The 25,861-nt window shown below is 38.5% G+C and overlaps 5 protein-coding genes and 1 long non-coding RNA gene across 8 annotated transcripts in view; all 6 read right to left on the reverse strand.

Moving 5' to 3' along the window:
- Window positions 1-1,808, reverse strand: part of ccdc120b (coiled-coil domain containing 120b) — a 13,702-nt gene extending 11,894 nt beyond the window's left edge. For 2 of the 3 annotated variants that reach the window (XM_072451953.1, XM_072451951.1), the window contains exon 1: window positions 1,607-1,802. The gene's annotated coding sequence lies outside the window, so the exon portion shown is untranslated. Of the gene's footprint in view, window positions 1-1,606 lie in introns of all 3 variants that reach the window. The other variant, XM_072451952.1, reaches the window with a different exon arrangement.
- A 1,192-nt stretch (window positions 1,809-3,000) lies between these two features.
- mbd1a (methyl-CpG binding domain protein 1a) lies at window positions 3,001-6,119 on the reverse strand. The gene is made up of 6 exons (XM_072451937.1): window positions 5,785-6,119; window positions 5,556-5,705; window positions 4,000-4,077; window positions 3,853-3,924; window positions 3,663-3,725; window positions 3,001-3,587 (listed from the first exon to the last, which is right to left on the reverse strand). The coding sequence occupies exons 1-6, from the start codon at window positions 5,785-5,787 to the stop codon at window positions 3,123-3,125; spliced, it is 831 nt and encodes a 276-aa protein (XP_072308038.1). The 5' UTR covers window positions 5,788-6,119; the 3' UTR covers window positions 3,001-3,122.
- A 632-nt stretch (window positions 6,120-6,751) lies between these two features.
- mbd1b (methyl-CpG binding domain protein 1b) lies at window positions 6,752-10,004 on the reverse strand. The gene is made up of 11 exons (XM_072451938.1): window positions 9,858-10,004; window positions 8,924-9,445; window positions 8,695-8,826; window positions 8,372-8,504; window positions 7,958-8,265; window positions 7,800-7,882; window positions 7,384-7,424; window positions 7,175-7,309; window positions 7,049-7,102; window positions 6,961-6,981; window positions 6,752-6,885 (listed from the first exon to the last, which is right to left on the reverse strand). The coding sequence occupies exons 2-11, from the start codon at window positions 9,283-9,285 to the stop codon at window positions 6,772-6,774; spliced, it is 1,383 nt and encodes a 460-aa protein (XP_072308039.1). The 5' UTR covers window positions 9,286-9,445; window positions 9,858-10,004; the 3' UTR covers window positions 6,752-6,771.
- A 337-nt stretch (window positions 10,005-10,341) lies between these two features.
- Window positions 10,342-14,355, reverse strand: cxxc1b (CXXC finger protein 1b). Its single transcript, XM_072451939.1, has 14 exons — window positions 14,197-14,355; window positions 13,589-13,704; window positions 13,418-13,518; window positions 13,194-13,333; window positions 12,940-13,095; window positions 12,709-12,855; window positions 12,514-12,636; window positions 12,257-12,435; window positions 11,782-11,989; window positions 11,587-11,697; window positions 11,451-11,500; window positions 11,280-11,376; window positions 10,689-10,841; window positions 10,342-10,607 (listed from the first exon to the last, which is right to left on the reverse strand). Exons 1-14 carry the CDS (start codon window positions 14,197-14,199, stop codon window positions 10,461-10,463), a joined length of 1,731 nt encoding a protein of 576 aa, XP_072308040.1. The 5' UTR covers window positions 14,200-14,355; the 3' UTR covers window positions 10,342-10,460.
- Window positions 14,356-16,777: 2,422 nt separating this feature from the next.
- Window positions 16,778-21,289, reverse strand: tfe3b (transcription factor binding to IGHM enhancer 3b). Its single transcript, XM_072451940.1, has 8 exons — window positions 21,065-21,289; window positions 20,749-20,973; window positions 20,253-20,348; window positions 19,495-19,606; window positions 19,281-19,337; window positions 19,138-19,213; window positions 18,915-19,062; window positions 16,778-18,513 (listed from the first exon to the last, which is right to left on the reverse strand). Exons 1-8 carry the CDS (start codon window positions 21,254-21,256, stop codon window positions 18,073-18,075), a joined length of 1,347 nt encoding a protein of 448 aa, XP_072308041.1. The 5' UTR covers window positions 21,257-21,289; the 3' UTR covers window positions 16,778-18,072.
- Window positions 21,290-23,795: 2,506 nt separating this feature from the next.
- On the reverse strand, window positions 23,796-25,448 carry LOC140365155 (uncharacterized). Its single transcript, XR_011927813.1, has 3 exons — window positions 25,381-25,448; window positions 24,546-24,664; window positions 23,796-24,233 (listed from the first exon to the last, which is right to left on the reverse strand). It is a non-coding gene; the product is annotated as an uncharacterized lncRNA (long non-coding RNA).
- Between the last annotated feature and the right edge of the window lie 413 nt (window positions 25,449-25,861).

The following is a 25,861-nucleotide window of genomic DNA, read 5'->3' on the forward strand; positions in this document are numbered from 1 at the left end:
CTGGTTTTGATCCAAAGGGAGAATGTGTAACCGGCTGCTTGAGGCAGGGTCTTTGTGTAAAAAGGAGATAAGACCATTTAGTGCTAGGGATTTACTCAAGGACTATCTCCACCTGAATGACCCCTACCAAAGATCTGTGAAGGGCTTGGAGAAGGTCACCTGATCCCGTTCTTGTATCCTGCACTAATATCATTGTGCCCCATGTCCATGAAATGCTGATATATAACATGCTTATTAACCCAGCAGAACAGCTAATGGTTATCACTGACCAGTTCAATAGCAGCAGCTACCAAACTATTCCTTAGGCTTTGGAGCTCACCTTTCATTGTTTGACACAAAAAACTAGTGTATAAAACAAAGTGGCCATTGCGATCCACCTGGTCTGTGCTGAGGTGAGGAGGGGCCAGTAATAAAGATAGGAATGTGGCAAGAACTTCCAAGGGGATTATTTCAATAGGTTTTCCTTTGCTCTGTAACACCTGCGGGGATATCGCAATGGGTTTTCATGTTTCACTATGGCACTAATCTACTTTGGACCAGGTTCAGAACTGCTTATTATGAACAAAGACCTTGGGATATTCAGCACAAATAAAAAACAGTCCTTGATGGACAATGTGGGAAAATATCAAAACCTCCAAGCACTTGAAAAGTGGTACAAACATGATTCCGAGGAAGCCGTGGATTCATGGCTTGGGAACATAAATAACAGCAGACACTAGTGGAATGTGGGACAAGGAACCTGAGTTTTACTTTTACTGTACTTGAGATACTCATGGTTAGTACCAAGGTACCTAGATAAAACAGCTCGGTAAGTGGGTGTCAAAACTTGCATTTACATTTTGAGATCGTCGGCTTGACAACAAACAGCAACTCTCTTATTCTAAATCCATGTGGCATATTCTAATAATTGCTGAGTCAATAACTTTGCAAATGCTTTGACTTCAAACGCCTGCAAAAAGCCCAAGAACAATCAGCAATGTTTTAGATCAGAGATGAAAAGCTCTTGAGAAAACACTGATGTATTTCCCACATCAAAGATGAGCTATAGCATCAACACCACCCTGAAGACTCACACTGACCCACTGCAGCTTATTTTACACCAGGTGAATTTGCAGAGGCATCACAGCTGGGAATTAAGACAGACGTGACAATGAAATTGGAAGGCAAGGCCGAGATCATTTTCTCTCAAAAATGCAGCAGGAAGAGATATGTTTCCCAACAAACGAGAGTAAACCACAAGAGAGAAGTCCAGTCTCCAGTCTGAATGCACGAACAGACAATGGCCTGTTTGGTTGTATTTCATTAAAACTGAGTTAAACATGGGCCAATGTCAATGTGTGGTAAATACAGTCCAGATGCTCCGCAGCCTCCCTCATAATAAGCACATCTGCACAGCCTTTGCAGACAGAGCCATTCTGCACAGAAGTGTATTCCTCATCACAGGTGTGTCAGTGACTAGACACGATGAGGACATTAGTATGCGGCTGCACGTTTACAACGCACATGCCTCTGGCCCACATGGTTATTACTGTTGTTATAACAGAAATCTGACACATTCTGCCCCGCGACATGGCTCATTTATGAAATAAGAAAGGAACAGGCTTACCAAACGACATGGCCGAGGGTTTCCAAGGTCTTCATGATCCTCTGTGACAAAGCCCAGGCTCGGGCTGTGAGAAAACAATTTCTGCGGAAAACGACGCGGTAGTAGATGTACGAGAACAAACCAGGTTAATTCGCAAAAACCCAAAAGAAACCAGTGGTTTACGGACGTAGACTTTGCATCCCAATCATAATTCAGCTTCAGCTTCAGATTCAGCTTCAGCAGCAGCAGCGTCTGGGCCGCGGCGGAGCTCTGCGCATCTGAGCGGCTTCACTGAAGACTGAGACTCCTGCACCGGATGAGACTCCGTTTACTCCAGCAGCTCCTCCACTGTCACAACAACGCCCCTCCCAGATGTGCCTCCACCGAGACACCACCATAACACGGGCTAACTACACCTACACCTACTGCTGCCACGAGTGCTCCAGCAGCCATGAAAGATGTGTTTATTCAATCATTTACACATGCAGGGGCTGTCAGTCCCTCGTGCATAAGACCATAAGTCTGGGCCATAGGACGAGAGGCAATTTCACTTCCATTTCATTTGAATCATCTAAATGACATATGAAAGGCTGCATTGATACAAGTACCATTTTTAATATTTCAATATGAAACTGTTTTCTTTTTGCTGGTGTCTAACAAATAATATTATTATAAAATTTATATATTATATTACATATTTTAAACATAGGACAGACATTAATTAGGCAAACTCAATCAACTTTGGTTTCAAAAAGTCCAAAACATTTTATGAAAACAATACATTGAGAAATACAGTATTTATTTCAAACAATATAACTTTTATATTTAAATAGTTATAAAACATATGTTGATCCCAAAAGTTGGGATTAAATTTTACACATTTACTTGAGGACAAGATCTTAGCAAATACAATAAAGAACAATGGAAGCATTCATCAAATGATTTACTTACGTCTAGTACGGTTTCATATTAGCTTAAGTTATATTTACAATGAAATACATCGTTTCTTTTTAACTCTCAATTGGTCATTACCATGGAAATATTATCAAGAACTTTGTATTACTTGCAACACAAGGACAATGGGACATAACTCCTAGTTTTATTCATTTATGGAATATTTGCTACAAAAAAAATAAAAACAGGTACATTGTATTAACATGATTCATTATTAATTACTAGTTACGAGTATCTTAACAGTGGACCCCAATACACGAGCAAGTTTAACAAAGTTGAAAGAAATATAAATTAAATATGACATTAAGGAATTTGACAAATTTAGTGATAATGTTGAAATAAGACTCAATGATTCCTCAAGTAAAAGTGTTGATAAACCCACACTACACTGTCTCCAAAAACAAAGCACCCATTTGACATCACAGGTCACCAACTCAAGGAGATCTGACCAAAAAAAAAAGTGCTTGCATTTTATTGTCACAGCTCTGGGAATGCTGTCAAATTCCAATATCACAAAAATCTTAAACAAGGAAATGGTACAAAGTTCTACAAATCTTTAACTCACTCTCTATTGTCTTGACCTTCATTCACACAGCATTTTGCAGTTTCTACAAATTGTCTCCTTTTTTTTAATCAAGAACTCGCACGTGGGCACCCGCTCCAGTATTACTACGGGTCTGTTGAGTACAGCTTTGATTGGTGGTATGCCGTGGCATACGGTGTATTTGTCCATGTCCAAAAGTAGATTCACCACATGTGTGACAGAGTTCAGACGTGAGGGGTGGGCATCGTAAAGCGGGTGTATGGGCAGCAGTGGTTGTTTCTGCACGGAGATCATATAGTTAAAGTCTGTGTCAATCTGCACTGTGGTGTCTGCCATGATAGACCGCTTTGAACACTGCACGATGTGCATCTGAGGTCCCTCCACCATCATGGCATACCAAAAGATTGGCAGAGTAGTCAAGCGCAAAGAGTTCAGCAGTTTCATTAGATCGTGCTCAATATTCAGTTCTGGATCATCCGTCGTCAAACTGTAAATTTGTGTAATCTGAAGCAAACAGACAAAAAGCAAATGAGATAAGCAAATCTTTAACGTAATAATATAAACTAACTATTAACTTACAGTGGGATAGTCATCTTCTACTCGTGCTTGAACATTACTTAAGACGGATGATTTGCTCTCCATCTGGTTTGAAACAGGAGTGTCATTAAGAAGAATTGTTGGTTTTGCTATTTGATGCATTATGCATTTGTGTTCAATCATAAATAAACATACGTACAAAAGAAACAATCAGCTAAATTAGGGAACTTACCAAACTTAAGTTATCATCACTATTGTGGTAATCTCTGATGCCATTCTGCTCTTCATACAATGAATTATTTAACTGTTGAAGAAAAACAAAGTCTTCTTCATTTTTCAGTAATTATGTGTTGCGTGTAGATATTTTATGGCTGCTTACCTGCATAGATGATGTATGTTTTTGTAGGTTGTGTTTATGTGAGGTCTTGCTGCCGCTGGCGTCGTCAATGCTCCAGCTCTATAAATGGAGAGAGAAATTACACATCAAACCTTAATATACAGTTTCTAGGTTGTCAAGCTGATAATCAAATCAATAAGAATGCAGAATGACTCTTACTTTAAGTTTGCCAGATCATAAAACTAAGAACAGTTAGTTCGTTATCAACCGAATGATCTCTATGACATGATGCGTCCACAATATATGACTGCTAATGGCATCCCAAGTTAAACAAGTAAGAGTGCATGTCACAACCACTAGCTTTAACCCAACACAAGGATCTATATTGTTTTTCTGTCTTTGTATCAATGAACTACTCAACACCTGCCAGCTGTTTGCTGAGGATGCCATCACCTCTGTCTCAGCTAAGACTCCAGAGAAGGCTGCAGAACTGCTACACAAGCAACTGGACAGTGTCTCAGTGGTTAGAAGACAACGGTCTTTAAAATCATTCTATAAACAGTCTCCATGCGTTTCTTTTTACACCAAAAATACTTGAGGAAGTCAAATATCTTATGAGTCATTCTAGACATCCATTGAAATATGAAGCAAATTAAAAAAAGTCTATTGAGACTCATTTTAACTGCTTCCAGCTAATAACACCTCGTCTGTCCATTCACTCTGCCAAATTGTACTTCATGCACTACTCTGTATACTGTATCGGCCGTGAAAAGTGTAACCTTTAACAAACAGGCTTTAAATGTGATGGACAAAAAGCAGATGCCACAATTTTTTGTTTTACTCGTTCTAAAAATATAATTTTAAATGTGTAAATAATCTCTCCAGAGACCAAGTAACATGATTCAGAGGTGTAATCCCCCGGTGTCACCACAAGGGGCGCTGCAATCTGACAAGCTAAATGCAAGACCACTTTTGGACACGTTCGCTAAAAAAAGGCCCACAGATCTGGAACACTAAACCTGCCCAACTGAAAACTCTCACAGATATGAACCAGTTTAACTACAAACTGAAGCATTGGCTGAAATTAAAGGGAGTGTCTACAGAGCCGCGAAACTGCAATGTTATTTTGTGCCACGGCTCCTGAAACTGCTGAGCTATTAGACCACGCCGGGTTAGACCACGCCGGGTTAGACCACGCCGGGTTAGACCACGCCGGGTTAGACCACGCCGGGTTAGGATTAGGTCTTGGGGTTAGGATTAGGTCTTGGGGTTAGGATTAGTTCTTGGGGTTAGGGTCAGGGTTAGCCATGAGGCTATATGGCCGTGCTGCGGCTCCCGAAACTGCTGGGCTATTTGACTGCACCGCGGCTCTGCAGCCACGGCTGAAATTAAAATCAAGCCTGTGAACACTAAAGCCATTATAAATGTGTAATTTTGTAAATATGAAATGCGTCCTATTGCGCTGCATGTTGTAAGTATGCGATTGCTTTTATTGTCCGTTTTAATGTCAGGGACAAGTTACTATTTTACATGTGGCGATGCCCTCTGTTGTGTCCTTTTTAAATAAACTAGTAATAAATAAAATAGATGTATAAGACACTTGCCTGTTGATTGCCTTCATCCTCTTCATCTTCACTTTGTTCTGGCCCTCTTTTCCTCTTTCGACTGTAGGTGTGTTGGGGTTTTGGTCTGCCGATGATCGATACGCCTTCAGCCTCTCCCCCCGACTGAGAGGGAAGTAAGTGTCTCTACCCAGAAAAAGAAAAGAAATGTATTAATTATTTTTTTGATTAAAACAAAAAAAAGCATACAAGCACAAATTTATACCATTGCCTGCCTTTGACATTGCCGTAGTCGACACTTCTGTCTTTTTCTGTTATTGCCACCAAATTTGGGTTTGTCTATACAGAAATCACATGTGCCACAATCTTTGATGTAGAGACATGCTGGACATTCTCCACAGGAACGTCGTTTCCGCCTCTTGCGCTGAAAGTAAGCAACAATGAATCTGCATATTCATGTTACATGTTGTTATTGCATTGGCATTACAAAATGATCATTTCAATTTGTACTGATGTACATTAAGTGACACTTAATTCCCATAGGCCACTCAAGTTACAGTAATGTGGCTGTTTGTGACGGGAATGAGTTTGGCAGAAGAGTAAGTGTAAAAAAAAAAAAAAAACTACAAAAGCATGTGATTCGCTGTTAACAGGGAATCACATTCAACAAAAAAGGCAGCAACCAAAAGACTTCTAAAAAAACTCCACATTAAAACATTAGATGGCTCACAAAAGCGGCATAGTCTCTATGGTTTATGCTGTACATAAGGTCATGTTTGTTTGGAAGTTGCACACCTGTAACCAGTATACTCACCAGTGTTTTCCCAGAATCCTTCACACTTTCCCTGGTATGTCTTTTCTGCCTGCTCTACACTTTGACTACAAAATCTGTCTGAATGAATGAGTTACATGACAAAAGTCTGTCATACACACAGTGTGAAGAATGCCTTTTAAAAAATAAATAAGCTGACCACACGCTTCTATATGACGACTCATCTTTGTGACCCTGGCACAAAGGTGACTTTGTGGCACTTCCCTGCTTTCTCTGCACTACATGCTGATACAAAGTCAGCAAATAATGAATAAACATACAGGATGATAAAATTATGCTATTGCTATAGGAAACGAAAATAAACGAAAAACGAATAATACGAAAAATAAATTCGGGACCCAGAATCTAAAACGGCAAAATTCTTACATAATACTGTGGCATTTTCGTACTTTACCTTATTGTTAGTATAATTAATAGACTTCACAATGTAACACTCACATCGTCGTCATCGTCGTCTGTTGACGCCTCGTCATCCTCATCCGGTTCCAGAGGGGTGATCAAGTTCTCTGCATCACTACTTTTAACATGTAGATGCTATGAACAAATACAAAGACCGTGAGAGGATGAATTTACACAAAGAGGATAAATATGTATTTATTTTTGAAATACCTGGTAATAGGACATTTCTTGCTGTAAGATAAGATGTAAGATGTAAAAAGAACGGTTGACAGAATCAAATCTTGCTTTAGATACTTACAGTGCTATCTGGCGGGTCAGTTCTTGGCTTTGGCATTACAAAGCCTCCCGGGCCCTGGTAAAAAAACACAAGATTAAGCCTATGCAAGACTCATTTCACACATTTCATACATCTGTCTCAATTTACCTTGCGAATAGGACATAGACATTTACGTTTCCGACATGTTCGCTTACGAGAGTCAGGTGACCGCTCTTTACAGTTACTACACTGACCACAGTTCACTTTGTTGTGGCATCCGGCACATTGTCCACATGGAATCCACTGAAAATAAAAACATATACAAATAAAAAAACTATACAATTTTTAAAAATATAAATATATAAAAAGACATTTACCTTTCGAAAACGAATTAGTGGATGTTCTTTTGTCTTGAATGCTATTAAAATAACAAAACCGAAGTTAGAAGGCTGTATTTGTATGAAATGAAGTGTAGGTAATGTGTAATAATTGTGTCAAAATATTTAAAAGCTTGTAAGATAAAGTAAGTTAGTTGGCAGCTCATTTGTCAAATACACTGTAGCTGCCAGAGTAAAACCTTCGATTAATGCCATGCACCTTATGTATGCTTTTGTGAAATCCATATATAGAATTAAACACCTTTACTGGAAATGCACAGCTTATCAATCGTGCTATTAAAGTCTCTTGCCAATTTAACCCCGAGATCAAGTGTTCCAAAACTCAAATTTTGGTAGTTTGCCGTTCTTTGTTACTTCCATAAAATACTTGAATGATAAATGCTGTACAAACATACCCCAACATGACGGACAGAGCGGCCTTTTCCTCTGTTTATCATACCACGTTCCAGTAAATGTAAGACCACATCTAGAACAGACTCTTTGGACAAAATAAAATATTTTTTCAGTAACAGTACCAGGTCTTTCTGAAACATTAAATCAATAGTGGACTCACAGAATGCTGTCGTCAGGTCCAAATTCTCCATTGATGGAAGGAAAAGAGAGCGGTTTTGATGATGTGGGACCTGGAAGTTTAATTTTACCATCAGGCGGTTTCATTGTCTCATCTTTTGGTGATGAGGTTATGATTTCACTCTTGATTAGAAGTTTAGCTGGGATGTTTGTGGCAGGTGTTGCTTGATGGAAAGCTGCTGGTTTGGAACTCACAGTGGGAGTTAGTCTGTGGTGGGAGTCGGGTGTATTTGCTCCCTCTCCTCTCTCAACAAAACTGGAATCAGATGACGAATGCTCACGGGGCTTTCTCTAAAGAGCACAGGGGAAAATGAGGATCCATTAAACACGCTCAGTAACTTTAAATTAGCATCAACATTTATATAAACATTTACAAGGGTGAAAGAACTCTTCTCACCTTCCGTCTTTTTAATGTTAACGGTTGCAGACCATTTTTGCGGAAAACTCCTGATTTGAATTCAAAACTGCTTAAGTCGCGATTCAGCATAATAGCCAGTTCTATCCGACTACGGGCTCTTTCGCCTTGTGGGCTGTAAAACAAACGGTTTACAAAATATGATTAAGGCAGTGATGACAATATAACAAACTCTTACTCGTTCATATTATGAAGTCAACTATAACATTGAAAAACACTGGAAGATCAAGTTAAGTGTGCTGGTAGACTAAAACATAAACATACAAAAGACATTCAATGCACCACGTGAAGTAAAAGGGTATTACCTCATGTAATAAACATCACTTTGTCCAGATCTTGTACCACTCTGACGAATACATTCTTTCCGCTTCCATCCTTCCCCCAAAGATGGACAGTCTACCCATCCGTCCTCTGTGTTGTATACCTTGCGTCGAATTCTGAATGTAAAAATCGAATTAAAATCAATCTCAAAATGCAGCTTTTACATTTTAATCTGCTAGTTTTGTATGACTAAAACAAGCTTCATCAACAAACCGTTTTATTCTGGCCTTCTCACTGCCGGCCACACTGCCGCTTCTTTCACTTCCGCTTCTTTCCCCTGCTAGGCTTTCCTCATCTGGATCTTTAGGACCGAAGGCACGTTGCTCGGCAGAAAAATCAAAGCTATTGGCGTCGTCGTCGTAGTCATAGTCGTCGTCCTCCAATGGTTCAAACCAGTCTGTGGGCTCTTTAGTCTCCTCAGATTTCTCCTCCTCAGCCTCTGCTTTGGCGTCTGTAGAAGTGACCTGTGTGTCTGTCTCTGGGCAAGGTTCAACCTGTTCTTCAGCAGCATGTTCCTCTGCTTCTTGGGCGTCTGGGGCTTCATGGACCTGGCTCTTTGGTTGTTCTTCCTCCATCAATGCACAATGTTAATGCCACAGGGTTGTTCCAATATGAAAGAGTCAATAACACCGACCAGGCGTCCCATTTAAGAAGTCAGTGTCCCCAATGTCAGTCCTGCATCTTGCTTCAACCAACCCAGATTACCCGCAGAGGTTCGAGCGTGCATCGTATAACCTGGTAAATAAAACAGTTTAGGGACAAAAAAACACAATGAATGTCTTGGCAAAGATATAGAGCTAAATGCTAGGTGCAACGTTAGCTTCAAATAATTGACAGTTTTGTGTAATTGCAATAAACACAGATCTAAGCATGGGGGAAATCAAACAAAGGAAAATCACACCAAATGCATCGGCGTATTGGCCAGGGCAAAGAAACAATATTGTTGACAAAATGTGTGCACCACGCTTGCTTTTGCAGTTATAATGCATTAGCCGTGACTAGCCAGTTCGTCCATTCGTGCATGACCAGTCTAGGGATTAGCTGGCTTTATAAGACCTAAACACGGCTCTTCTTTTGTTACATATGGCGCAATTCACACAGCCCGCTTGCCCGAGAAGAACACAACCCTGAAAATACAGTTACTTACCTCCGACGTCTCAGAAACCTTACATTCCTGACAATACTTTGCAGGGTAGGCTAACGCGGCTAACGAGCTAGCACGCAATTAGCGGCGGTAACAGCGGAAGCGAAAGAGAAGCCCGTCTCACCAATCAGAATCGTCCGTGTGACGCGTGGGCCGCTCCGTCCCTTAAACTGTAAACACCGCCATCGTCAGACAGCACGCGTGATGAGGCAAACTAATAATACGATCAATGAAAAGGAAACCGCGCAATTTTCTCAACCGTGGAAAAAATAAGACTGAGGAGTGCCAAGCAGATCCAACACATTGATTCAGTGCAATGATCCAAAGGGACGAAGAGCCTCTGGTGCAGCCATGTGTGTTATCAAGGGCGGACTAGGCAAGTAAGAATAGTTATTGTCTACTAAAACCACTTTACTTTACTCCCAAACAACCCCAATAAACGTCTAATAATTCAACAAACACAAGGTCATGATCAGCTGCTGTTTATTTAATATGCCAAACATTAAATTCATGAAAATATATTACATCTAATCAATCGTTACAACTTGATAGCAATAGAAAAACATTAAAAAAAATATTGAATGGATATATTGTATCACTGCCACTCTATCTATCCTTATTACTGCGAAGATCAGTAGTCACAGGGTCGTGCTGGATGGTTTGGTGCAGCATTAAGGCGAGAAGTCCAGCTCGGTTGGTCATAGCAGTTCTGACATTCCTTTCCTGTTCAAAGAGTTCATCCAACTTGTACCACTGTGGAGAATTGGGGGGGAACACATTTTGTAAAAAAAATAATAATACTCAAAACAATTAAAAACAGAAACTATGTCTTACCACTCTGACGCGCTCCAAGTCTACTTCAGCTCTTCTCAGCTTTTCCCAGTTGTAATGCTTATTGCATTTTCTTTTTGAGACTCTGCAGTAATCTCCAGTTAGCTCAAATACATTTTTAACAAGAGGACAACCACACACCTCATCAACTGGCACCTAGACATTAAATATAAATGAATATATAAAACAAAACAAACACTTTTAATTTAATCTAAAATACCATTGGTTATTCCAGAGGTTCTCAACACGGGGGTCAGAAATTTATTTCAGGGGGTCTCCAGATGAAATGGAGAAACTGTGCCATTTATGTTTTTAACATAAAACAAAAACACGCACGCACACAAGAACTTGTACATATTGTAGAGGGAGGTCATCCAGACCCGAAGATAGCAGGAGGGTGATACAAAGCTTGATACCCTTCCAAATAAATATATCTAGGCCTATATCCTGACTATAAAATCAAAACATTAGACATAAGATACTTTTTCATTTTGCAGTTAAGCCTATATTTTATTTTGGGGGTCGCAAATGCAAACAACTGTGATTTTGGGGTTGAGAACCACTGGTTTTCGCTACACATCCTCTATTACCAACCTTGGGATCTCTCGAATGTTCTGGGCACAAAACCTGAAGCCGTTTGCAGTATGTCTTGCTTTGGGGATTGTACACGTCACAAAACAGTCTGGTAGCACTGCAATAGATATTACACAAATATTACAGTAACTATTTATGTATGTAACAAATTGTTGGGTTCCAGATTCATACCCTTCAATTCTTGTGGGATACATGGAACCAAAGGACGTCTGACTCTCATACTACAAGAGAATTGTTGACATACTTTTAGTAATAAGTTGAATATTTAGTCATTTTGTCATAATTAAGATGAGCAATTATTACTTACTTTTGCATAGCATCGTTCCATGTGTCTCAATGCCACTTTTGGATTTACTGGATGGCTACATGAAACACAGAATATTTGTAGGTCTGTATCTTCACTATCCCCTTCATTTACCTTTAAAAAAAATTAAATCATAATGTAAAATACAATAAAAACATTGAATAAATATTTTAGACACTATTGAAAAAGACAGTCTACCTCTTCATCTTGCTGCACGGCCTGCTGTTTAGCTTTGGCAATGATTCCTTCCAGTTCATGGAATCGGCGTTCCATTTCCGTGAGGCGCAGCCGAGCATTTTGCTGCTCTCTGCGGATACGCTCCAATTGCTTTTTGCCATGTTCCTCTGCAATACACGGGCTTTGCTGCCACTGCTGGATTCTCTGAGGCAGTATCTCATAAATCCGACTATACAGATAAGAAATATTTTAACATTTTGTACATCTATTGCTAATTGCTAAATTCTTGTGTATAGACCTAGGTAAACCCTTGTAAATGCTCTACTAAATACATAAAGATAAATAATTAGATAACTTCTAAATCCATATGAACTTATTGGTACTATTATTAAAAACAGTCCCACCGTTTCCCACTAGATGCCAGAAAAGTTTTTTTATTATTATTTTTTTTAATAAAAAGTATTTCAGTATTCAGAGAAAGACAAATTAAACTTACTTGGCAGCCAACTTCATGCCACAGTCCTCAGAGCAATATTTGGAGTTGAGTTTTGCTGACTCTACACAGTTAGGGCCAAGACACTGTCGCAGACCACCATTATCTCCTCTTTCTCCTCTTTCACTGTGTCTATTCCGGTCCTTATGCTTTTGTTTCTGCTTGTGTCGTCGTGACTCTTTCTAGAAACGGTCAAGAACACTGCTTGTTCCAAGAGTACAATTGTTTGACTGTCATAATAAGTCACACAAAAGTCCTACCTTCTTGTCAATTTTCTTTTCTCTTCTTTTAACGTGCTTGACTTTGACAGCTTTTTTACGCATCACTGGACTAAAAGGTGGTTCATCATCATCATCATCATCATCATCATCACTGGCCCATGCCTGAAGAAAATAAAGTCTTATGAAAATGCATTTTTTCACAAAAATATATATATTTTTGTAAAAATCTATTACCATGTTGTCATATTTTCCTGCTGATTTGTACTGTCGGTACAGATCAGCTTCACTGTCATAGTCATCAGAATAATGACGTCGTCTGTGATGGGAATTCTCTCTTCTTTCCCTCAATGACATTTCCTCCTCTTTCACACGCAGCATTTTCTAGTACAAAAGGTTTGACACAATTTTACACTCACAGTTCAACTCAGAATATAAAGACGTCACACGCATTTGTTTGAGTCTCACCCTGGCTCGCACTTCACACTGTCGAAACCTGCACTTCTGTCTGATTTTGTTTGGGCCCCCAAACTTCTTCATATCCTTGCAGAAGTCACACTGAGCACAGTCTTCTGTCCTCCGGCACGGCTCACATTCACCACACATACGCACAGATCGCTTTACCTGGATCATTTAAAGGCACTTTTAAAGCGTAATTATGTTTAAAAAAAAATTATCTGTAGCTTAAGTAAGCATTTATACATATATTTCAAGATACAAACTTTTGATCCTCGCCGTCTTTCCAGTCTATAGTCTGGAGTGCTTGGCGTGCTGTACTGTTTGTCCGATCTGTTGTCATAGTCTGTTTCCTTATCACGATTTTTCTTGGATCGGTACTTTATTTCTAATAAGGGGTTTTCTTCTGGTGGCAGAAAACACAATCCGTGCAATTTAATTACCGGTATATAAAATGTATTAACTTAATATAAACAGTTTTTGTATTCACCTCTGCATTTCATGCAATACCACTGGCGTATTGCTTTGGCTTGTTTTTCTGTTATGTTTATGCAGTGCCCATGGAACCATTCATTACAGTAATCGCATCCACTGTTAAAAGGAAAATACATGTAAGAAACATCAACATCAAATCTGCAAGGGATACAGCTATAAAACTTACATCATAAAACAATTAATGTCTGGTTTCCTGCAGATGCAGTACACCGGCGCATTCTCTCCTTCCTTATAGTTCCTTTGAGGCCCAGGACCATGCTCAATATCAGACATTTCACTGTCCTAAAACAAACAACATAATGTTCATACATTTGCGCATCAATGTCAATATCTTCAACCAAGAGTCACTCAAGCTCATAAAAGACATCTAATAGACAATGATTGGTATGCATAACTCTGAAGTTTTAAGTATCCCATTTCGCATTTAGCATGTAAAAGTGTAAGTGTTATCCTATGCATTGTGTTCAAGCTTTGTTTCCAAGTAAATAAAATATAACGTTAAATGGCTTGTTTATAATAGCTTATCATTATTATTTTACTCTCCAAAAGACTTTCAGGAAAAGCCGAGTATAGCAATATAACTTACACAAAACACGTTTACAGATAAATACATGGCAAAAACGTATATGTATATATGTATAATATATATATATATATATAAAGGCGAATCATGGACGTGGCTAACAAAACATTAGCCGTTTCAAGCTAAACACTTTCTGTGGCGACAATATCGTGCAGTCCCAAAGACTAATCTTAACGTGATACAAGTCTTACCATTGTTTGCAGAAGATGAATGCCTCAAAGGCAAGATAAAGAGCGTGTTTACTAAGAAGCAATGTTTTTGACTAGCGAGTTAGCAAAGCAACACGCTAACATGCTAACATGCTAACATAAGCTGAGTCTACTTCTACTGCAGGGAATCCTAGTCCACAGTTTACTACAGCGCCAGCACGCCACCTATGTGGCCCTGCTGGCTACTTTAAAAATGTGGAGCTCCACCGTGTGCACACACACACACACACACACACACACACACTCACACACAGGTGCATACACACACACACACACACACACACACACACTCACACACAGGTGCATACACACACACACACACACACACACTCACACACAGGTGCATACACACACACACACACACACACACTCACACACAGGTGCATACACACACACACACACACTCACAGGTGCATACACACACACACACACACACACACAGGTGCACACACACACTCAGACACACACAGACACACACACACAAACACACACAGGCGCACACACACACTCACAGACACACACAGGCGCACACACACACACATACACACAGGCGCACACTCACACAGGCGCACACACACACACACACACACACACAGAAGTCCTGCTGAGAGAAAGGCAGGTCTGACGATGCGGTTACACGTCCATTACTGAAAAGTGTTGGGTCACTGATGGACGATAGATCTGGTCTGTGGTTAAACCATCCTGAAGTGTCTGCTTTGAAATCCACTGGCTTCACTATGAGAAGTAAGTACAGATATTCACTTAAATTTGCGATAACGTATATCTAAAACAAACTAAATTCTGACAGGCTTGCTACAATATATTTTTCACAAACAAAAAACAATAACTCAAAATCAATCCACACTACTTGAAAAAATGCACAGATCTTATATCATTTACATCATTAAATACATGTTGTTCACAGAGTAAGTGTGACTTATAGATATGAATTATGAATGAATCAAAATCCATCAGAGCTGTGTGTATATCCTTTTGCATTGTATCTACGCTTCTGAAATGGAGATTAATAATAGATTAATTTCTCTGCCATTATCAAGATGTCAAGTAATCTCTTTTAGCGACAAACCACACACAAACTTATATAGATTAGTCCTCTGTGGTAAATGCAAGCAATAAATAACACTGTATCATAAAATTAAACTGAATACAAATATAATGTTTATTGTATTTAGAGATAAATGAAAAATGGAGTTGCAGCCCATAAAAGATGACGCTGAAATCCCTTCCGTTGACATAAAACATGAAGACAAGTCGGCCTCTGTGTTACCAGACAACACAGCAGAACAAACAGGTATGTGCAAGTGTTTTTAAACTACTGTAGCCATGTATTCCAGTGTTGCTTATACAGCCTTTAACAGGGCCTTAAAGGGGACATATAATGCTAAACTAACTTTAACGAGCTTTTTAACCTGGTTACAACAGTGTTCCTGATCAGTATCTCTGTCAAAGTTGCATTTTGAATGATTCATGCATGTTTGAGTAATCCTGTATTGTCCTGCATTAAAGGCTCAGAAAATATTTTCACCTACCCCCTATCCCCACCTACTTCCCTGTACTTACCGGTAGTTATGATTAATTGAAAAAAATAGACTCCCAGTGGTACATGTATAGTTCTAAAATGTCATGTAATCAAGTAAATGAAGGAAGTCATTGGACTTCTTTCTAATATGATAGTTCTATAATAAGTTGTTTTAGATCAATATTGCGCTCTACAATTTACAAAATATAAACCAATCAACTTATGTTTCAGTTCAATACTTAGTAAAAAAGCATGTCTTGTTTAAAGTCAAGAAAAAATTAAAAACATCAAAAAAAAATTCAAAACCTGATTCAAGTACTGCTTGTTGTAACGATACTGATGCATATCAAGTCTAATGTTTATTGCATTGAATGTAACATTTTCAAAAGATATAATAGAGGTACATTATTGTTTCTTTATTACAGATGTAAAATGTGACTTGTGTAACCCAGAGGGTGAAGTGACAATGGCCATATCATATACTGGTAGTAGTTTGTGCCCAGTTGAGAAAGAGCAGCCAAAGCCTCTTTATACACTCTTGCCTCCTCCATGTTGCACGATCCAACATGAACACACAAGCTTAGTGAGGAGTCAAGATAGTCTAAAAACAACAACGGTGCATTCAGAATCTCCAGATGAAGCAGGTATGCAATTGAAACGTTGTGTTCATATTGTCTTTACACGGCTATTCAGTTTTCTCTTTGACTTTTTTCCAAGGTTCCTGTGCTGCAGTGCTCCTGGCCTGCCTCTTCTGTCAGCCTCTGGATTGTTTGTTTGCCACAGTTAAAGGGTGTAGCGAGTGCATGTGTTGGTTTTGCTCAACGCTATGTGGCTGTGACCCTACTGTCCTGCAGCCCCTGCTGGACGTGAGCCACCACTGTGAGCTGTGTGCATGTTTGGGGGCTCGATGCTGCCTCTGCGACTGTCCCCTCTGTGACATCTGTCTTCAAGCAACTGAGTGTCTGGATCTCGCCATGGAAATTTCGCAAATGTTATACCACTAAAAATACAAACACATGAGTAAATATTCTCTTTTTTATTTATTCATTTGTTAAAAATCCTTTTAAAGTCAACTCAAGAGACAAGCCGCAAAACGTTTCTGGTAGGAACTTTTTCATTAACAGTCAATTTGTAACTAATGCATCTGCATCTGCAGAGAGGGAATATTTATGAATGAAGCTGGTAAAACAGTAGAATACAAGAGAAGCATTCCTTGGCTGAAGGTTTACCATTGTATAATATAAATTACACATTTTGCACAAATGCTCAGTGTGCATTTCCTCAGCTTAAAGAAGACAAATATACAATTAAAATGCAGCAAGATACAGTACAGAAAAATGTAAGTTTTAAACACATTCCTCTACTCAAAAAAGCTACGTGGCGCATTTGACTGGTAAATGTGACCTCTGTAGCTACATTTCTAATTAAAAAGTCGTTTGATTGCAGGTCACACAACAGATGCACATCATTTGACAAAATGAGGCTTGTGGTTGGCTTCAAATGATCATTTGATGTTATTGGAGATGCACAATTATAGTCTGTATAAAAAACTGTATTAAAAAGCCACATTGTGGATATAACATGCCATGGATCAATGAGAAAAACTCAACAATACATCGATTAGTCAGGAAATTAAATTCTTATGTTTATAAAAATATCTACTACAGTACTCGTGTGAATAGTTCACTGTATTTTAAATACTTGCATTCAACAATTTAAAATGAAAATAAAAATGTTTCTTGGTAGTTATAGTAGCTACTCCTGAAGATGTCCTGCTTTGGCTAAATAGCTGCAGCAAGTGATTTTCCACTGCTGTTAGGATTTCTTAAAGAATCATGCCACCTGGGTTGTTGTTTTTTTAGATAGAACAGAAAAAGCCTTATAAAATGCATAGAGTGTCATAAATAAGGTGCAATTGAATTGCCTAAAATAAAGCATTCTGAAGTAAATATTATAATTTAAACATTTCACTGTGTCAATTCACAGCCTTGTGCAGCTGCTGCTGTTTTGAACAGGCCCTTATTGCAGTTAGTGAAATCATGGCTCCAACATGCCATTGTTTAAATAAAACTCCCAATATCCCTCATTTACCATAATCTATGTTTTAGTAAATGCTATATCCATGCAAGTATTTAACAATACTTCTGAATACAATTTCATTAAAAATCTGTTCCAAAAGCGAACAAAAACATTTCAAAATATTTTTTGATAGAATATCTTAAGTTATTTTTACTCTAATAGAAGCATTTTTTTCTTATTTGAGAAAATACAGTTCCATAAACAGAACTTCTTGTCCTTTATCATTTGTTCTGACTTCATCACAAGTCCTCATCCATATCAAAGCTGCTTCTGCGGCTGCTCGTTTTGGAAGCCCCGGGGGATAAAGGAGAGAAGAGAGCCTCTACTCCCGTTTCAGGAGACAGAGTGCAACCATCGTCCATTAGAATGTCTCCTAATCCTACATCAGGATAGAGCCCAGAGGCAGAGGCGTCGTCCAGTTCTGCAAAGCTCAAGCTGCCCAGGTCAAGGGGGCTACTGAGAGTGACACCAGCGGGAGAGTCTGAGGAGGGCGGGGACAAGAAGGAGGCAGGGAGTTGCTGTCCAATAGCAACATGGTCCAGGAGGTTGTGAGCACTGACTCCTGCAGCAGCCAAATGTGCAGACTGGCTGCTCTGTTGGAGCGAGTGGTCAGTGGTGAGACCAGAGGACATAGAGGTGCCAGGGGGAAGACCATGAAGCCGTGCCTGCATTTCCAGTTCCTTTGAAATTTGAAAAAAACTGTTGTTACACTGACAAAACCGATTTTCTTCTTTAAAAAAAGTATATATATAACAAAGTATATTAGTGTGGGTGAAAAGTATACATCTAAAAAAAAGTATTATATAAATCCAGATGACAAGATTAGAGCATCAAAATGTGCTAAACATAGGACTGTAAAATGAAATGAAATATTATTTTAAACCCTTGTTTTAATATTTTTTTTAAAGTGTTATAATAGACAATGTGTATAATAGTGTATAATAGACAATATACTTCATATTCCTATTCATGCTCAACACAAATGTGATTTGAAGTCTAAAGGTGGTTCATATCCAGATGGCATTAAAAACATGAAAGACCAGACAATTACCTATAATACAAATGCAATAAATAATCAAACCTGGATGCGTAAAAGTAGTGTGTGGTTTGATTGTTCTAATTTCTTCTGACGTGTTTCAATATCTTTGGCTCTCTGTTGCTCCTTCTGCATCTTCCTTATGTAGTCCACAGATGCCTTGAGGATAGTGCCCTTATTCCACCGCATTTCTCTGTGATACAGCGTTTACACAAACATTTTTTACAAATATTTATTTTACTTTACTAATAACATTGTCATAACTTACGGGTCATTTGACTTGGGTATTAGCGCTCCCAGCTCCTTTATCCGGTCATTAATATTGAATCTTCGTCTTCTTTCAACTGTAGAACAGGCAAAGAATTTTATTTTGTTTGATATAGAGCCAAACGTAACATTGAGGTGACTTACTGAGGTTATGGTTGTCTTTTTTCTGCCTTTCTTTAAGTAGCACTTTCGTATCTACCTCTGAAAGAATACAATTGTTAGAAACTAGGTCCAACATACGACAACTCTTTAAATACATTTCCTGTAAATATGGAAATACTGGCAGAGTAACACAGCTGTTAGCGTGACAACAATGAAATAATTAGAGTGTTTTACCATTTTTTTTCTTTAAACAAACCTGTGATTTCCCTTTTGATATTTGGAAGATCAGCGGGACATGAGTTGCTGACAGCGAGTGTTGGTGCAGTCATTCCAGGGCTATGATAAACATCCAATAAGTTTCCAGGGAGCTGTGAAAAACATAAAATAATATTCAGTAGTAAAGCAACTTGCAAAAATGTAAGAGTTCTTCCTCATTCTTATCAGAAAGTGACAGCAACCAGTTCCTCCAGTGCAAGTTTCTCTTTCAATATTTTACCATTAAGTCAGTTGAGGACAGATTCTCATTTACAATGAGCAGCACAAAGAGCTTAAGCATTTCCTTGAACATCCTTAGTGCATAGTAACAAGACAAAGTACAACAAATGAACAACACCAAACATATTTACCTGACTGTGAATCTTTTTCTTTTCCTCCAATAACATGACCATAATTCTCATGTTTTGTTTTAAGGCTAAAATGTTAATCTGCTGTTGGAACCCAACATTAGGTTGTTATCCTGTCAGCTCTACAAAGGCTTATGTGAACAGTTCTCTTACGCCTCCCTGATCATCAGATAAGGGCCTCCCACACCCCACCCAGGCAGCACTTCTGCAACGACTGGTAGTGCAGTGCCAAAAGTACATGTTTACCTCTATGACACCTGAATTTCACACTGAAAAGACACAGTCCATTCATAGAAAGCATTGCTGTTTGGCCTATTTGGAAACCAAAGTGTTACAAATAATAAAAAGACAAATAACAAAAACAAAACTGTAATCAGGTGTTTGTTCTTACTGTGCAAGGCAATTGAAGTCCCGAGTCAATCAACGTAATGATATCATCATTGAAACTGGATTCAAGACTAATGATATCATCAATCACATCGTCAATCTAGAATAAAGACAAATACAAGGACTCTGTGTCAAACTCACAAAGCAGTTGTCAATGTGAGGATGGCATTTTTCACTATATTTATCAATAAATGTATTGATAATACTAGGATGAAAATAAATTGACAATTAGATAAGGGCGGTTGAAAGAGGGGTGCAGTATTTAACAAGCTATTGTGACACTAGGCCAACAAGACTATGACAAAAGGCATGCACATTCACAGCAAGGCAAATTGGGGAAAAGCAAATAGAAAGTAATTAGGTAAGATGTGAGCAAAATCTTCTGAATTACTCAAGACTACAGGGTTGACTTGGCACGATTGTGTAATCTCCTGAAGCAGCAAATTAAACCAAAAGCAGACTAGTTAAACCACCAGTGTCAACTCAGGACTTTCCCTTACTTCCTCTTTGTGGGAGCTGATGTTGAGCAGAGCCATGGGACTGTTGGGGGCACTACTGGCAGTGGGAGCAACTTCAGGAGCAGAGCTGGACTGAGGCCCCGGAGAGACACCCAGCGTCTGAGAAACTGCATTATTGCCCAGCGTGGTGGACAAGTACTGCTTCACCTGCTGCCTCTGCGCCTGCTGGATGTGATACTTTGTGGGGTTTTCCAAGTGGGTTTGCACCTGTGATTAGAAACAGCTCAAACATCAATGCACAATATTCACTACTGAAACCAATATTAAAAACCTGTAACATAAAAACATGTTAACGTACTTTTAGCACCTCCACAGGCACCTGAGCTGGTGGGGGACGAGCCGCAGTAGGGGGGAGAGTGACGGAGATGGCCGGAGTGCAGTCAGAGGGCCGCAGATGGGACACAGACGCCTGCTGCTGGGCCTCTCGCCTCTCCTGCTCCTGGGCCTGCTCCCGCATCAGCTGCTGCCGTAGCAACACCCGCGACGACATGGCTTGTTTAACTTGGCGGATCTATGAATGAAACTAAAGAGGTTTGTGATTACCGTAGAGTAAATGGACATAGTTAAATTCGTTTAAAATGTCTTATTTAATAAAACACAGGAGTATACATTTCAGAATAATCCACTTTGCTCTATATTTTGAGTATAGTTTAATATACTTTGCTTGCGTTCTTATTATTATTATTATTACACAAAACATGTGTATTATTTAATATATTTGAAAATGTGTAAAATAGTCAAATTGATAAGGAAATTATCGACGACTGAGAGTGCACAAACTTTTACATTTTCAGATTCTCTCATCCTGTGGAACCCAGTATGGTCAGTCAAATATGCTCAAGCTAATTGAACTTGGTAAAGGTGTTTGACCAAAATAGATATTAATATGCTCCTTGTCTATTTAAGATCTAGGCATTCTCAAATGTGGGTCTGTATTCAATGTTATACTTGTTTTTGCAAGACCTAACCATAACCAAATACATAAGCTTGCATACCAACATTTAAAATAGTAGCAAGAAAAATCAAGATGTAAAAACTGAGCTCTGGCATGATTGGTCTGGGGAGGGTTTAGTGGAGGCAAGTAAGCAGGCTTCATGTGGTAAAGATAGTTTCACATCCACAGTCTAGGGTAATTGTCTTGTGGTATTACAGAAGTGTTTTTACAGACTATATGGGGACAAAGTCTGTTAAAGATGATTACTTTGTTATACAGTTTCGCTGTGGACGCGTGAGCTCTGCGTGGGAGTTTCTACTCTGTATCAAATGTCCCCTTTGCTCAGATTGATGAAGGATATGAAACACAGGCAGGCCAACAGCAAAGACATTAACGTGTCATTAGTATAGTATGATCAGCCGGACCAGTTATTTTGTGTTACTTAAATTACAGCGCATACTCACGTGCCAAAACAATCTCAAATACGAACACATTCAACATTATACCTTGTATGTAAAGTTACAGTATTGTGATCACTGGTTTGTTTGCGCACAGATGGAGAGTTAATCATAGCCACAGTGAGGAGTGGTCAGCAGTCGCCACTACACACTTGACAGTTCCAAGGCCCACAACGGCGCGCAAAGCTACACAACACACTCAGTTCCGTGTAATATTCAGAAGTTACGCAACTTTAAAAGAAAACATTATGTAAACACTGAAATATTATTTGATACATACAAAAAAAGAGGAAGTAAAAGTAGCCATTTTCCCAACTAGCAAGTGACATACCATAACGTTAAATGCTAACGCTAACGCTAAATTGTTATATAATTTCATACAATGACCGGAGTAACGTCAGCCAGCAAATCCCCTCAGTGTTTACGTCCCGTTGACATGGTCAGTCATTTGTAGCGCACACTTGAGCTTGAACAGTCGCCTCGAGCTGTTGTTTACTATATAAAGTGAAGTCTGACAGCGGAGGTCACGCAGCGACGTCACCCGGAAATGATCGAGCCTGGCTATGGCTGTAATCATTACAGCCAAGCCCCCGGAAGCCAAAATGGCCGCCATTGAAACCTATGGAGCTGCTCATTGGCGCATGGTCAATAGATCATATTATATTATATTATAATAGATCCATGCGCATGGTTCCAAAAAAGTTTTTTAGTTCCGCATTACTTCCTGAATACTGTCTCATTTACGCCCACTTTTGTGACGTCATCGACATAAGGCTTTGGCGGGAGGGCGCACGTCACAGCAGCGTGAAAGACTGAGAACAGTCAAGCACTGGAAGTCAAGGCACTGGAAGAAGAACTTTTAGGACTACGACAAAGTCTAAGGAATAAAGTCTGGCGGTAATGCAACACTCGGATGTCAACCGCCATAAAACAACAACAACAACAACAACAGTCAACACGGACTTTTGGAATGATTCGGCTTGAAATAGTCTGTTTACGTAACGTATAATGATGGATTGTTATATCCATCTATAAATATACATGTATCATGTTGTAAAGGTCTGATATTTAAGAGAATTATAAAGAAGTGTTAAGATAAAAAGTCTGGTTTAATGACAATAAATTACATTTAGAGGTGTAATAACGTCCTCATTTTCTGTAGTTTTTGGTTTGGGTATATATTTTGTTATTAACTTGAAGAAATATAAAATATAATCATCAATTCTGTTACATAATTGAGTTAAGCAGTATTTAATATATTCACTTTTTCCTTTTGTGTCGTTTTTGTGTCATGTCAATCTTTAATAAATACAAAACACATTTGTTTATTAATGTATTTAATAAGAATAATGAACATGAATGAACTTGTTCAATAAATGCAAATCTGATTATAACTACAAATGATAAATTGATTTTAGCCACAGTTTTAGTTGAGTTTTAAAGCTACAATGTGGGAGTCTCTTATTAAAGAGTTTTGGAGTCTGTGTACTGTTCATTATTATTATCATCATTAATAGAATCAGAAAAGGTTTATTGCCATTGTCAAAGAACAGAATTCACAAACAGTGGAACTTGCTTTGGTGATTCAGTGCAACATAAAAATAGTAACAATGATAAAACAACCTGTATAAGTCAAATAGAACATACTGAATAAGATAAGATATTCCTTTATTGTCCACACATGAGGAAATTTTGTTGTTGCAACACAGTAGATACAGAGGAAAAGGACAGAAAACTTATAGGAAGTTTAAAAAACACTCTTAATAGATCGATCTTAATAGAAGAACTCTTATAAACAAAAACTCCTATGGACAGAACCTCTCATTTCTTAATAAGGAATGGAGGGGGAAAATAGAGATAAAAATAAAATAAAAACAGCTAGCATAAGACAAGATAATACTAATAATAATGGTAAAATAAACACTCTTTTTACATCAGTTATATGCACATGAATGTGACATTATTGCGTTAAATACTGAATATCTCAGTATTTAACAAGACTTTGTTTCCATGGCTACGCAGTCTTCTGATGAAAAGGACTTCAGTAAACTCCTCCGTTCAGCTCCATCGTTTGACTGAGGGACAAACAGAACATGTCACAGCTTTAGATTATACAAGTCATAGAACATACACTTCATATGTATTAGATTTATACAAGTCACATAACATACACTTCATATGTATTAGATTATACAAGTCATATAACATACACTTCACATGTTTGTCCTGAAGCTGTTTTATAGACACATGTGACACAGCAGTGTCTCTTTTGAAGAACAATTATCATTTAGTTTTTTTGGTCATAACAAAACAGACATTTTATAAATTCAAAGTACTGATTCTACACTGTTTACTTTTAGTCGAGGCACAAGTTAATATTAACATACCTTTTGCTTTTGGAGTCGTCAGGAGTTTACGTGAGATGACTCTGTGTCTGCAGTGATCAGGTCTGCAGTGACCTGTAGAGCTCTGGACAGCACAGACAGACCAAACTCACTGGTCAGCACTGAAGATGAGAAAGATACTCATTAGAAAATTGATATATTATGCACATTTAACAGAGAAAAGCTGGAATATGTTATTGACAGTTTTCCATTTCGCTCTGTAACACAAAAGTTCCTCTTTTCACATACATTTTTAAAGCTAGAACCAAAAGTAATTTACTTTTGCATAAGTTTAAACCTTAGAAGTTAGAACATAACTGACATGTTTGCTAAATCTCTACATATTCCATGGCAGTAAATCCATGACATTCCTATAGAAAACAAGCGTGTGCTTTGCTGTTTAAACACTTCATTATGAAATATGTAATAAAACCTCAAATGTCGTCTTATCAGCCCTGTGAGAACACGACTGTCACTTTTAAATACGTTTACATTTATATATGTAAGATGTGACCCATTTCAGCAGGTTGTATTTTAATTATTTGTAGTTTTTGATTGCACATCATACAAACATCACTTTATTTCCCCTTCTTTCTCTAGTTTTCCTTCATCTGTGCTTAACCTTTTGTCTCTTAGAACATTTAGTAGGAGAAATAATGAGTTATTTATTTGCAGAAGTCATGAGCCATCACGACGTGTCGTTCCAATGCATCTTTGTGTAGCTAAACGTTAGCTTGTGTTAGTTTGTGTTAACTTGTGTTAACTGTGTAATCGTTGTTTTACACTTCACATGGAACGATGTGTGAAACGTGACGAATGACATACAAACACAACTTACGTGTATCGTGGTCTCGTCTGGTCACATTCTTCTGCTTGTGTTCAGTTTCCGTCACATGTTCTCCGGAGGCTCGTTCATGAGGGTTACGTGCGCGCTCGGTGCGCGTACACCGTTCTCCGGGAGGTTAAAAATGTATTTTTAAAGTATTTTAGAAACAGTCAAAGAGTGAAATTCCTTCTATTTTATTTTTAGACTACAAACAATTTAGCATGTTTGGTAATTTTAGAGGCCGAACTCTTGAAATGGTCCGACCAAAAGGCTGCATTCTACGGAGTGGCCACTACTCAATTTGGAGCCAGAGGCAGAGGGGGCGTACCCTATCCAGAGAATATAATACATCCATGCTGTAAAAATTGGCTATGATCCATGGGCAGGGCAGTTACCTAGAACTATGAGCTCTTAAAACACGGTCAACTTCAATACATTTGATGTATAAAACAAGTTTTTGACATATCAAAGAGTATTTAATATGTAGTTCTAC

The sequence above is a fragment of the Eucyclogobius newberryi genome, unplaced genomic scaffold (genome assembly GCF_026437365.1).
Source record: "Eucyclogobius newberryi isolate DKJ021-1_F unplaced genomic scaffold, fEucNew1.0.hap1 SCAF_19, whole genome shotgun sequence".
Lineage (NCBI taxonomy): Eukaryota > Metazoa > Chordata > Actinopteri > Gobiiformes > Gobiidae > Eucyclogobius > Eucyclogobius newberryi.